A 12,022-nucleotide genomic window follows, 5' to 3' on the forward strand; every position below is an offset into this window, starting at 1 on the left:
CCCTGGCGACTAGAAAGATGCCGCCACTAGATTAAAAATCCGTATTGGATGACGCTGCGAAGATAACAGATGTGCAGATGTGCTGAGTCAATACTTTTAAGTATCCAATACTCTCGATACTCGATACCGAAACATTTAGGTTTCGAAAAAAAGCGCACATGGCCCAAAATATGGAAAAAACGGTTCAGGGGAGACTCGCCTATCAAAACCCGAATGTAGGAGCCAATAGAGCTTTTAATACTGATTCAAATAAAAGATGTATATATGTCGGTTCGATGCCATAATACAGAGAAACTCTTACTTGTTTGAAGCATTTTTGTTCCAGCTGAATCGGACGATATCATTTTTGTAGGCAGATTCTGTACCCATTTAGCGACAGATTCTGCAACCAGTTAGCGACAATTTTCGAATTGGTGTCGGTTTTGTTGACGTATGATATGAAATATTTTTCAACACGTATCTGGTATCGATAAGGAAGTATTGGATACCAAAAGCTTTTTTAAGTATTGGGTACCGACAATTCAGCACATCACTAGAGAGCAGTTTTATTTGCCACTCTCAGTTGTCAAGTCTACGGTGACGTCACGCCAAAATTACTCTCACGAATTCTGCTGCAATCGGCGCGATCTTGTATTCTACCATTCTTGAGTGAAGACAGCACTTTGACTATTAAATACTACGAAGGGAGCCAAGAGGGTTCTGGATGCAAATGTATGCAGAAAACACTGCTGTTGGCAAGGTTGCATTAAAAATACTAGTGACTTTTAATTTTACATTTTAAAGCTCATTACAATCCCACTTCATCGTTTCGACACTTTGATTGGCTGCGCTGCTTGCCATGCTGGCGTCCCAAAATTGGGGCGCTAAGCGTTGCGTTTTCCATTGACAACGAGTGTCAGCGCGCGCTATCCCCAAATCAATGGGGCGTAATTTTTTACGTTTTCTAATTTCCTCTCGCTCCCTGGTTCACTTTTTTGTCCTTTCTCTTTCTTTCCGTCTTCTGCATATAACTTTAATACGTAACGACCTGTTAAAAATGAAAATTCCATTTGCTTGGCGCTAGCGCCGCGNATATAACTTTAATACGTAACGACCTGTTAAAAATGAAAATTCCATTTGCTCGGCGCTAGCGCCGCGTTAGGCCGAGGACACGCAATGAGCGGCAAAGCGGCGAGCGGCTGAGCGGCTTAAAATTTCTGTATGGCGCACAGTGGTCCGGATTCCAAAAAACGCGCGCATGTACCTTAAGACGCTCTATATTCCTTATTTCTTGGCCGATTTTCTTTTTTTTTTCTAAATTAATCATAACAAAATTCTTAACAGTATTTTTGGTGTCTATTGTTAAATTACTTGTTTGGTTAAACAATATTTTGACAGTATGTCAATACAATACAAGGCTTCCAAGCTGCCAGAATCTTCTGGTTCTGTGTGAGCAAGCATGTGCGCTACCTCGGTAGGAAGCTCTACTGTTTTACCAGAAGGATTGCTGACATACTTGTGTTAAACACATGTAACTTTTTGATCTTGAAATTATCTTATAGAAGTGTCACTTCACTTCTAGTTCCTCTAAGTTATTCTTTACACGTAACAAGAATGAAAATTTATGTTTTAACCGACTTGCCTTTTGAACACATGCGCTTATGGGTTTTTACAATTCTTGACCACTGTACGTCCTCCAAGGTTTGGATAAAAATTATGTAAATACATTTAAACTGCATTATCGAATACTTATCAGTAGTACTGAAATCTACTTAAAAAGATGGTCACGTAAATTGCAATTTTCGAATGGGAAGGCAAACGAATGCAAACAAAACCTACGTCCATATACTTTAAATAAGTCCCTTTTTACCCTCAATGCACAGACTTAGTGTGCAAAACTGTGCAAAAAAAGATGTACTCAATCAAAGTTCACGATAAATATATAAAAAAACGAGGGGAAAAGGCGACGATTTGAAGACTTATTAAATGCAGATCAAAGCAAGCATCTCAATATAAAATCATCCTCTTAAAATATATACTTTGACAATTAATATTCATTAGTAACATGTACCACATGTTACAAATGTACAAAATCATTAAACCATCATTTATCGTAATACCACGTAAGCTCCTCTAATATAATAACAAAAAATCAAAGCCAAAATATACTGCTCATAAGAAACTTTTTCTTAAGGTGCTGGAAAAAAATTAATTGAAATGTCATTCATTGTTTGGTGAAATAACACAATTTTAAATCTGAGTTTTGCTTTATTTCCAACAAAGGTTGGAGATAACACAAATTTTGCCTTATTTCTCATCGCTTATTTATACGGTTTGTAACAAAAACAGTTTACTGACAGAAGGAAAAATAACTATGTTTATTCCAAAAATACAATTAAGCAAAAAATGTGATATAATTCATATGAAGAAAATTATAAAAGATAATAAACAAGGTGCGGTTAAGTATATTAAAAATTTTCCTAAAAAGTGTACTCAAAATGTTAATTTATGACATGCAGTAAGAACGATCAAAAACCGTGTCGTGTTTGTTGTAAAATCTATACGTAGACTCCTGCTGAAAAGATTTGAGATCAAACTAGGGGGAACGTATGTATATAAAAAAAAAAAATCAATTTTTTCTACTACCTTCTTCTCCCTACTTCCAAAATACAAATCTTGATAAAGGCGTATCAAATTTGAGCTGTCATAATTAACATAACCTTGTATTATTGAATCATGGCTGTAGCAGCAAGGAGAAATAAATATACGATCATTTTTTGTGAGAGCTGCATACTGATTTAAGAAATTTTGAAAGAAGAAAATTTCTTCTCTATTTCTTGTGCGTAGTTTTATATGAATTTCTCGTTTTTCATGAGAGCTGCAGTCTTAAACAAAGAGCATACTTGTTTCCTGGACGTTCATTTTTGCTTCTTGCGCTTTCCCTGAAAAGTTACCCAGTGGGAAAAGTAGTAATGCATTACATGCGTGATAAATAAAGTAGTGTATTTCATATGAGTTCTAGATTCTATTACTCTTTATTATGTAATCAGCATGAGAATGTATCCAACAAGTCGCTAAAATTTCATATTGAATCACATTCATTCTTGCATTACTGGTAATGGAAAATTGAATGCCCCACTTTTCTTAGGGCATCGCTGTGGGAAAAATAATGCATTTTCGAATGTGAAAAAGGCTGTTTTACTGATTATTTTTTCGATTAAAATACATTACATTTTCCCACTGGGTATGTATACATGTCACGCAAACCACCAAGTTGTATCTGGCGCGGCCTTTATTGTTATTTGTTGTAACTTTCTCTGTTCTAAGGGAAGCTCAATTAAAAGGCCTTGCAACTGTGGCCAATCCATACAAAAAGACCTATGTTTTCTTATTTTCTCAACTAGGTTCATACTTATAGGTACTATATGTTATTTATCGAAAAACTCGAGATTATTTTTGTTCCTTACCCAGCTACAACTACGTAGGAGCCGTCGGATCGGCTTTCCAACCGATCGATGGTACTTAGAGATATTTTCGCTTTTTTATCGCCATAAAGCGATACTTCTTTGCCTAACAGTCCAATCTCTTTTGCCAAATTGGAGATATGTTTGGGTTTCTGCGAACGAGCTATAATAATATCACTGAAAATATCATTTATCATTGTATGTATTCTCTACCAATAGACTTTTAAAAGAAAACACTTCACTTACGAAGGAACGGGTCTAACTTTAGCCAAAGTAAGCGGAGCTATGTTCCAGGTTGTTTGCAATAACTTATCTGCAGCCACTAAAGCAGACCTAACAGTGTTTTTCATAAGCATTGCTACAGTCATAGGTCCAACACCGCCAGGCACTGGTGTTATGTAAGAAGCCACTTGTTTCGCCTCGTCGAAAAGAACATCACCGACTAATCGAGAACCGCTTTGTTTGGTGGAATCTTTGAAATAAACCAAAATAAATAATATAACTTACTAAACCAAATACATACATAAACATCTACATATTGAAAACTCAGATCAACGACTGCTACTGTTACAATGCCTTCACTGAAATCTTTTTAAGTTGTTTACGCTAAATCTGACCCAGGGGTTCGAATAACAAAACTGATAACGGATACATTTGTAAGTGCACTATTTATGTGCCGAGCAACACACTTAAAAAATGAATCTGTTCTTATCTGATTTGGTTCATCTACCAATGCATGTATAAATACGCACACCTCTTTGTACAAACATCTACATAAATATTTATTAAAACTAGGCAAAATATATTTAACTAGTCAATCCAAATCATTTCAAAAATTGTGCTTGCTATTTAGATCAAATTCAAGAACATTTTCAGAAAGAAGGAATATTTTATATCTTGCCAGATTGAATTGCTGGGTCAATGAGTTTCGCCTGAAAAAAAAATCACCTGAAAATTTGTCATCCGCGCATAGTAAAACCAAGAGTGAAAAGTGAACCGGTTCGGGAAAAATGAAACTCATGATAAGTCTGGTAGTGATCGTCCAATAACACTTTGTCAGGACTTATAACACTGCTATAGCCGCAAAAAAAGACATGGCCGGAGAACAGGGTTTCAACCTATTTCGTGTAAGGGGAATCGAACTGCATCATTCGTTTTTTAAGTTTTCTGCACGCCTTCATACAACTTTTTATTTTGAAAGTTTTGCCTCCAATGGAAATTTTTCAGGTGCTATATCCTATTTTATGGTTTCTAACTTTTATCTGGTGGGTTTTTTCGGCAAAATATCTTTGGCAAAGTGGTTCAGAATGTTTCAGGCCTTAACTTTCGTGAACATATCAAACTCCAGGAAGGAGGTCTTTGGCACTTTTAGGTGGAAAATCCAAAAGCAGTTGTATATTAATTACACAGCAACATAAAAACAAAAAATATTGTTAACCAGATGGTAGACCCCGCTATTTCTAGGTTTTTGGGGTCGCTGAAAACGAATATTAATGACCAAAAAATAACTTCAACCGACCATTTTCACGCTACCACCCTCTCACAACCACACCTAGGGATTGAAATTTCAATTTTCTTGGACCGTTGAAACNATCTTGCCAGATTGAATTGCTGGGTCAATGAGTTTCGCCTGAAAAAAAAATCACCTGAAAATTTGTCATCCGCGCATAGTAAAACCAAGAGTGAAAAGTGAACCGGTTCGGGANATCTTGCCAGATTGAATTGCTGGGTCAATGAGTTTCGCCTGAAAAAAAAAATCACCTGAAAATTTGTCATCCGCGCATAGTAAAACCATGGAAACCAAGAGTGAAAAGTGAACCGGTTCGGGGAAAATGAAACTCATGATAAGTCTGGTAGTGATCGTCCAATAACACTTTGTCAGGACTTATAACACTGCTATAGCCGCAAAAAAAGACATGGCCGGAGAACAGGGTTTCAACCTATTTCGTGTAAGGGGAATCGAACTGCATCATTCGTTTTTTAAGTTTTCTGCACGCCTTCATACAACTTTTTATTTTGAAAGTTTTGCCTCCAATGGAAATTTTTCAGGTGCTATATCCTATTTTATGGTTTCTAACTTTTATCTGGTGGGTTTTTTCGGCAAAATATCTTTGGCAAAGTGGTTCAGAATGTTTCAGGCCTTAACTTTCGTGAACATATCAAACTCCAGGAAGGAGGTCTTTGGCACTTTTAGGTGGAAAATCCAAAAGCAGTTGTATATTAATTACACAGCAACATAAAAACAAAAAATATTGTTAACCAGATGGTAGACCCCGCTATTTCTAGGTTTTTGGGGTCGCTGAAAACGAATATTAATGACCAAAAAATAACTTCAACCGACCATTTTCACGCTACCACCCTCTCACAACCACACCTAGGGATTGAAATTTCAATCGAAAATGACTACAAACAAGTAAAGAAGTATAAGGTCGGGAGAAACCGAATTTTATATACCCGGCGCAGTTATCAAATATCGCCGTTTCAACTTTCTCTCAACTACCTTTGCATGATAAGCGGGGGTGTTTTCCCCCGATTTCAAACGTTTTCAATAATATACTGACCGAATGAAATCATTGAATCAAGTTTGGTAGAAATCGATAAAGCGGTTACCGAGATCGAACTTTGTAGTCATAAAGTGGGCGGTGCCACGCCAAATTCCTAAAAGTTTATAACAGTCTTGTTTATTTTTAATATTTTTATTGAGCTTTGTACCACGATTGTTTATTAGGAAAAATTGAAAAAGCAACAAAGTCTAAGCGGTAGAAGTTATAGCACTATTTCGGAGATCACCACATCTTCTCATCAGACTTCTTTTTTTCCTAGACTTCAGCAGGGATCGAACCTCTTGTTTATTGTTAAGAGACCGTTGTAAGTATTAACTTGAAGTAAATTAGTGTCCTCAGTTGCACCAATTTTAGTTGAATTTTATGAATCGGTTACCGAGATACATATTTGTGGTCATAAGTGGGTGGAGCCACGCCCATTGTTCAAAAATGTGTAGTAATCAAATTTTTTGCCAAGTGATTATTGCAACCGTCGAGGTTGAGTGAATTAGCTTCAATAACTACTGATTTATCGCAATTTTCGTGTTTCTGTAAATTACCGTTATATGGGAGGTGGGCGTGGTTACAGTCCGATTTCGCCCATTTTCAACACTAATCTACCTTATATAAAGGGCAACCTACATACAATTTTGTTGAGGTATCTCAATTTTTGCTTGAGTTATTGTGTAAACGGACGGACGGACGGACGGACAGACAGACATGGCTTAATCGACTTCTCTTTTCATTCTGATCATTTATGTATAAATTTGTCTATATCTATCGCGATTCATATTGGCTGTTACAAACAACCGTTATGTGAAGAAAATTAAAATACCCTTGTGCACAAGTGCGCTCGAGTATAAAAATTAATTAAACTCCTCTCTCACTTCCTATAACTTCCTTACTACACCCTGAATGGGTTCATATTTTGAATTTTCATACAAAATTAAAATGTATGCTTATTTCCATGTTTTTGGGCCGCTGAAACCGAAAATGGCTACATTATGGTTATATTCGATTTAAAGCGTTCCACAGTGGGCTGAAATCTACATAAATCTAGGTGGGCAAAACTAGTTGCTCAAAGACGCTTTGACACAATTTGACACCACTGTCAAATGTTTTTGAGGTCACTAATTACGAATCTGAAGTCAGACTTTAAAAATTCAAAATGGCGTATCCAATATGGCGAATACAAAAATTATAAAATCAAGGCGTTTTGATAAAACATGGCGGGTCAAATATGGCGAAAAGAAAAATGAAGAAATCAATCACATGTTTCCTACCTTTATTAAAACAGAATCTAAGTTTCCAATTTTGAAATGGCAATTGATCTGGACAGTCTTTTAAAAGAAAGATTGTTTGTTTTTATGTTCTCCTGTGTAATTAGTATAAAACTACTTTCGGATTTTCCACTTAAGAGTGTCTAAGACCTACTTTCTGGAGTTTAGTACGTTCACAAAAGTTAAGGCCTGGGACGTTCTTAACAACTTTGTCAAAGAAATCATGCCGATAAAGCCAACCAGATAAATTCCCCATACCCGAAATAGGGTGAAACCGTCTTCTCCGGCCATGTCTTTGAAAATGTTTGAAAAAAACGATCACAGTGTAATCGGCTCTTTATGGTTGTCCACGTCGAAGTCGATGTCATTTTTTCATGCGCAGTGCTTGATATCAATTGTTTTGAACTCTTCAGTTTCGTTTTAGTAATATTGAATATTGGCAATAGGAGGACTATAAAGTCTAAGAAGCACCCCACGCTTTGTTTTCCGGTAAAATTAATTTTATTAGGTGCATTATTTTTGCAACCGAGCTACAAAAGAACACTCGCTGAAATGACGAAATACACGCAAAGCAACAACACAAACTCGGTTATTTATCCGAGCTCAGCCAGGTCGGTTAAAAAATACGCGACCTGAAGGGTAGTGTTGGTAAATGAAAAAACTGCTCTATTGTGAATTGTTAATGGGAAAGTGGATGGGGAAATTTTTGTTTCCATAAATACGTGAGTNGCTCTATTGTGAATTGTTAATGGGAAAGTGGATGGGGAAATTTTTGTTTCTATAAATACGTGAGTTATATTATAAATAAGTATATATATTAAGCAAATACCACGCATAATTTTTCATTTAAATTGGTTTTTGTATCTAAATCCCGTTAAACTCATCACATGTTTCCTACCAGCCACCAGCAGGGTTGCTTAAGTAGCTAAAAGGAAATTTTACCCGAGTTGAGCGTTCTTTTATCGCTCGCTTACAAAAAATACAGCTGTTGTCAATTTCTTTAATCCTATTTTAGGTTGGTTTTAAAAGTTTAATTAAATCAAGTTAGGAAACTTCCTATTCCTCTTAAACGAAATCTGTATTTCTATAAATTATTTTTTACCTTTTAGTTCACATTGTAATAAAAGCGAGTTTTTTAGTTTTTTAAACTATAATTTTATTTTCATCTTTTTAGTCTTAAATTCAATTGGTTTTAAAACTATTACAACGAATAGAATGACACGCGAAATCAATCGTTGGAATTTTCATTCGTGATGTAATCAGGTAACTTAGAAATGGAAATTTAAAGCAGTTCCCATTCGTACTTCATAATGGAAATTGCTGCATCTTTTGGGCGCACCATTATTACTTAAGCAGTGCTGCACGAAAAAAAAGTTGAATGGCTTCAAATATCAAAATATGAAAAAATTAAAACATTCGCAATAAAAGTGCGTTTGCATTGTTCAACTTTGCATTCAACTTTTGGTTGAACGGCTTTTCAGCCAATCGCTTTCAATAAAGTTGGCCGCTAGCCAACATTTAGCAATTCAACTTTTTTCTCGTGCAACCCTGCGTTGAATTGAACGCAAAATTGAATAATGCAAACACTCTTTGAGTTACATCCCAAGCTAATAAAAGCGAGGTAAAAAAATAGCCCTCATAATTCCAACTCCGGTTACGCTGACCACAGTAGTTTTGCGAGGCACACCTTTTTGCAAAAATACGACTTACGAGGGCTATTTTTTAACGAAAAAATAATATCGACGTCGACGTCGACATCCATAATAGGGCCGAATAACTTTTCGATCTTATAACGAACTACCAAAATTATCTCATTGATGATTCTGAATTACGAGCGAATTCTAGCATTCGTTAGAGCCAAGCCTGGACGACGCCGACTGCGCAGTACCCTGAGGGTAGTGTCGAGTACATAACGTTGACGGCGAAATTTAAGATTTAATTTTGAATTTACATATGTACATACATTAGGGGGCGCATCGAATTTTTTTTTTGAAATTTCAAGACCCTACCCCTAATTTCCTTCCTTTTTATGAGAAATATTATTGCCTATTTTTATAGATTTTTTAAAAATCATTTAAAGGTCGCGATTTGTCATTTTAGGCTGAAAACACGGTTTTCAGTTTTTGAATGACTATTTTTCATTAAAGTTTAAAAATCTAACATGTTGTTAGACTGGGATTGTCATTTTATCAAGAATTCGATACCATTTCTTCGAAAAGCTGTTTCTTTATCATATAAAATACATGGAACATTTTGAGCGCTTTGAGTCTTCTCTAAATATTTTTTGATTTCAAAATAAAAAATAGGGGTATACTGTTTCGATATAGAACAACCCTAGGGGGGGTGAGAGCATTAAAATTCCGACTTTATTGTTTGCGGGGTTCGGAAATATTCACTCACCTTCGTACGCGAACGCGAACATGAACGTATTAAATATTATCTATTNTACTAATGCATGAAAATCCTAACCTCAAAAAAATCACCCGTTATAAGTAGCATCGATGCCTTCGCGAACGTTCACTGTAAATGCGGCGGCAAATATTCGCGGAAAGTTGGTGTGGCTAGAGATACTTNATCATATAAAATACATGGAACATTTTGAGCGCTTTGAGTCTTCTCTAAATATTTTTTGATTTCAAAATAAAAAATAGGGGTATACTGTTTCGATATAGAACAACCCTAGGGGGGGTGAGAGCATTAAAATTCCGACTTTACTTGTTTGCGGGGTTCGGAAATATTCACTCACCTTCGTACGCGAACGCGAACATGAACGTATCAAATATTATCTATTGATTCTCCTTCTCGAACGAGAAGCATAAAACAAGTCCAGATCGTTCGCGTTCGCGAATGTTAGGTAGAAAAAATTTTCCGCTGTTGTTCGTACGCGTATGTATTGATGGATCAAACAGCGTGCGTTCATACATATATGTAGCTATAAGTAGCATCGATGCCTTCGCGAACGTTCACTGTAAATGCGGCGGCAAATATTCGCGGAAAGTTTGTTGTGGCTAGAGATACTATTCTATGCGAAGGCAATTTTGTTGTTAATTGCATAAGATTTGCACCGTTCATTCGACTTTCAAAAATGAGCTGTCAAATGAAAGGGCTTGGCCTCCAAATGTGCAGTAAGGACATATTTTTTCAATAGGGTTGCCACCTGCATTTAAAATTATAATATTTACACCATTCTCCCGATTTTCAAAAATGAGGTGTCAAATGAAAGGGCCTGTCTTCTGGATGTGCAGTGAGGATATATTTTTTAATACAGTTGCCACCTGCGTTTAAAATTATGATATTTACACCGTTATCCCGATTTTAAAAAACGAGGTGTCAAATAAAAGGGCTTGGCCTCTAGATGTGCAGTAAGGATATATTTTTTTTGAAAGGGTTGCCACCTACGTTTAAAATTGACATTTACACCGTTCTTTCGATTTTCAAAAATGAAGTGTCAAATGAAAGGACTTGGCCTCTAGATGTGCAATAAGGATATATTTTTTAATAGGGTTGCCGGCTGCGTTTAAAATTATGATATTTACACTGTTCTCCCGATTTTCAAAAAATGAGGTGTTAAATGAAAGAGCTTGGCCTCAAGATGTGCGGTAAGGCTTTATTTTTTTGAATAGGATTGCCACCTTTTTAAAAATTATAAAATCTGCACGGTTCGTTTGATTAATGGGCCTGAAGACGTTTAATAAGGATTTATGATATATAGGTATCTCACAACCTACTTGACCGATCTCGACCAAATTTGGTATACACATTCCGCTTGACCTCCTTAAGCACCATCTTGAATATTTTTTTACGCGGTCGGGGTAGGGACTTGAAATTTCACACAAAAAATTGTCGATGGGCACCCTAATGTACGTACATATGTACAAATTTGATAAAAATGTATACTTAATTAACGATACTTTTTACTTAATACTAGAGTTCACTATTTAAGGCAAAACTGTGTGTTTGAGCGAAAGTGCGAAAATGTGAATTATTCGACAGTTTTTTATAACAAACAAATGGCAAAGTTTCCCACTTTTAGTTTCGCACTAACCCACAGATGGAATACTGACTGAAATGCAAAGCGCTTAAAAACTGTGCTGTGCTGAGCTGTTTGTACATCGCTTCGGCAGTTAAAGCTACACCACAAACGAAGCGCATCGAATATTTCAGACCGCACTCCGGCTGAACTGTTTGAAATTATGCAGCCAAAGCAACAACACAGTCCACGGTTTATACCCGAGCGCACTTGTGCACAAGGGTATTATAACTTTGTTCACATAACGGTTGTTTGTAACAGGCAAAACGAATTGAGGCAGATATAGACAAATGTACACATAAATGATCAGAACGAAAAGAGAAATCGATTACGCGGTGACTGTCTGTCCGTCCGTCCGCACACACGATGACTCAAGTAAAAATTTAGATATCTTAACGAAACTTGGTACGGTAACCACGCCTACCTCCCATATAACAGTAGTTTTCAAAAATACAAAAACTGCGATATTTTAGTAACTCCTGAAGATTAATCACTCTACATTAATATTTACAATAATTTTTAGACAAAAAATTCCACTATGCGACAGTCAAAATCGGGATGGGATGAAACCAACGGGAAATGTTATATCGGTCAAAAACAAGTTATACATGTCCCGGCGTTTCGCTGGGTCACGTCTAGGAATCGAGATATATATATAACTATCATATAGGGGAAATTGTCACCTTTGGTGGTCTTTTTTTGACATAACTCGAGAACCACTAGTCC

General features: G+C 36.2%; 1 protein-coding gene across 4 annotated transcripts in view; it reads right to left on the reverse strand.

The window, feature by feature from the left end:
- The window catches only part of pug (pug C-1-tetrahydrofolate synthase, cytoplasmic), a 100,567-nt gene that overhangs the window by 43,567 nt on the left and 44,978 nt on the right, over positions 1 to 12,022 (reverse strand). For all 4 annotated transcript variants that reach the window (XM_017616362.1, XM_017616359.1, XM_017616360.1 and 1 more), the window contains 2 exons: positions 3,690 to 3,915; positions 3,447 to 3,620 (listed from right to left, as the gene is read on the reverse strand). In XM_017616362.1, coding sequence (XP_017471851.1) covers positions 3,447 to 3,620; positions 3,690 to 3,915 — 400 coding nt within the window. The remainder of the gene's footprint in view (positions 1 to 3,446; positions 3,621 to 3,689; positions 3,916 to 12,022) is intronic.

The sequence above is a fragment of the Rhagoletis zephyria genome, unplaced genomic scaffold (genome assembly GCF_001687245.7).
Source record: "Rhagoletis zephyria isolate East Lansing unplaced genomic scaffold, Rhagoletis_zephyria_1.1 Rzeph_scaffold_01189, whole genome shotgun sequence".
In the NCBI taxonomy this organism is placed as follows: domain Eukaryota; kingdom Metazoa; phylum Arthropoda; class Insecta; order Diptera; family Tephritidae; genus Rhagoletis; species Rhagoletis zephyria.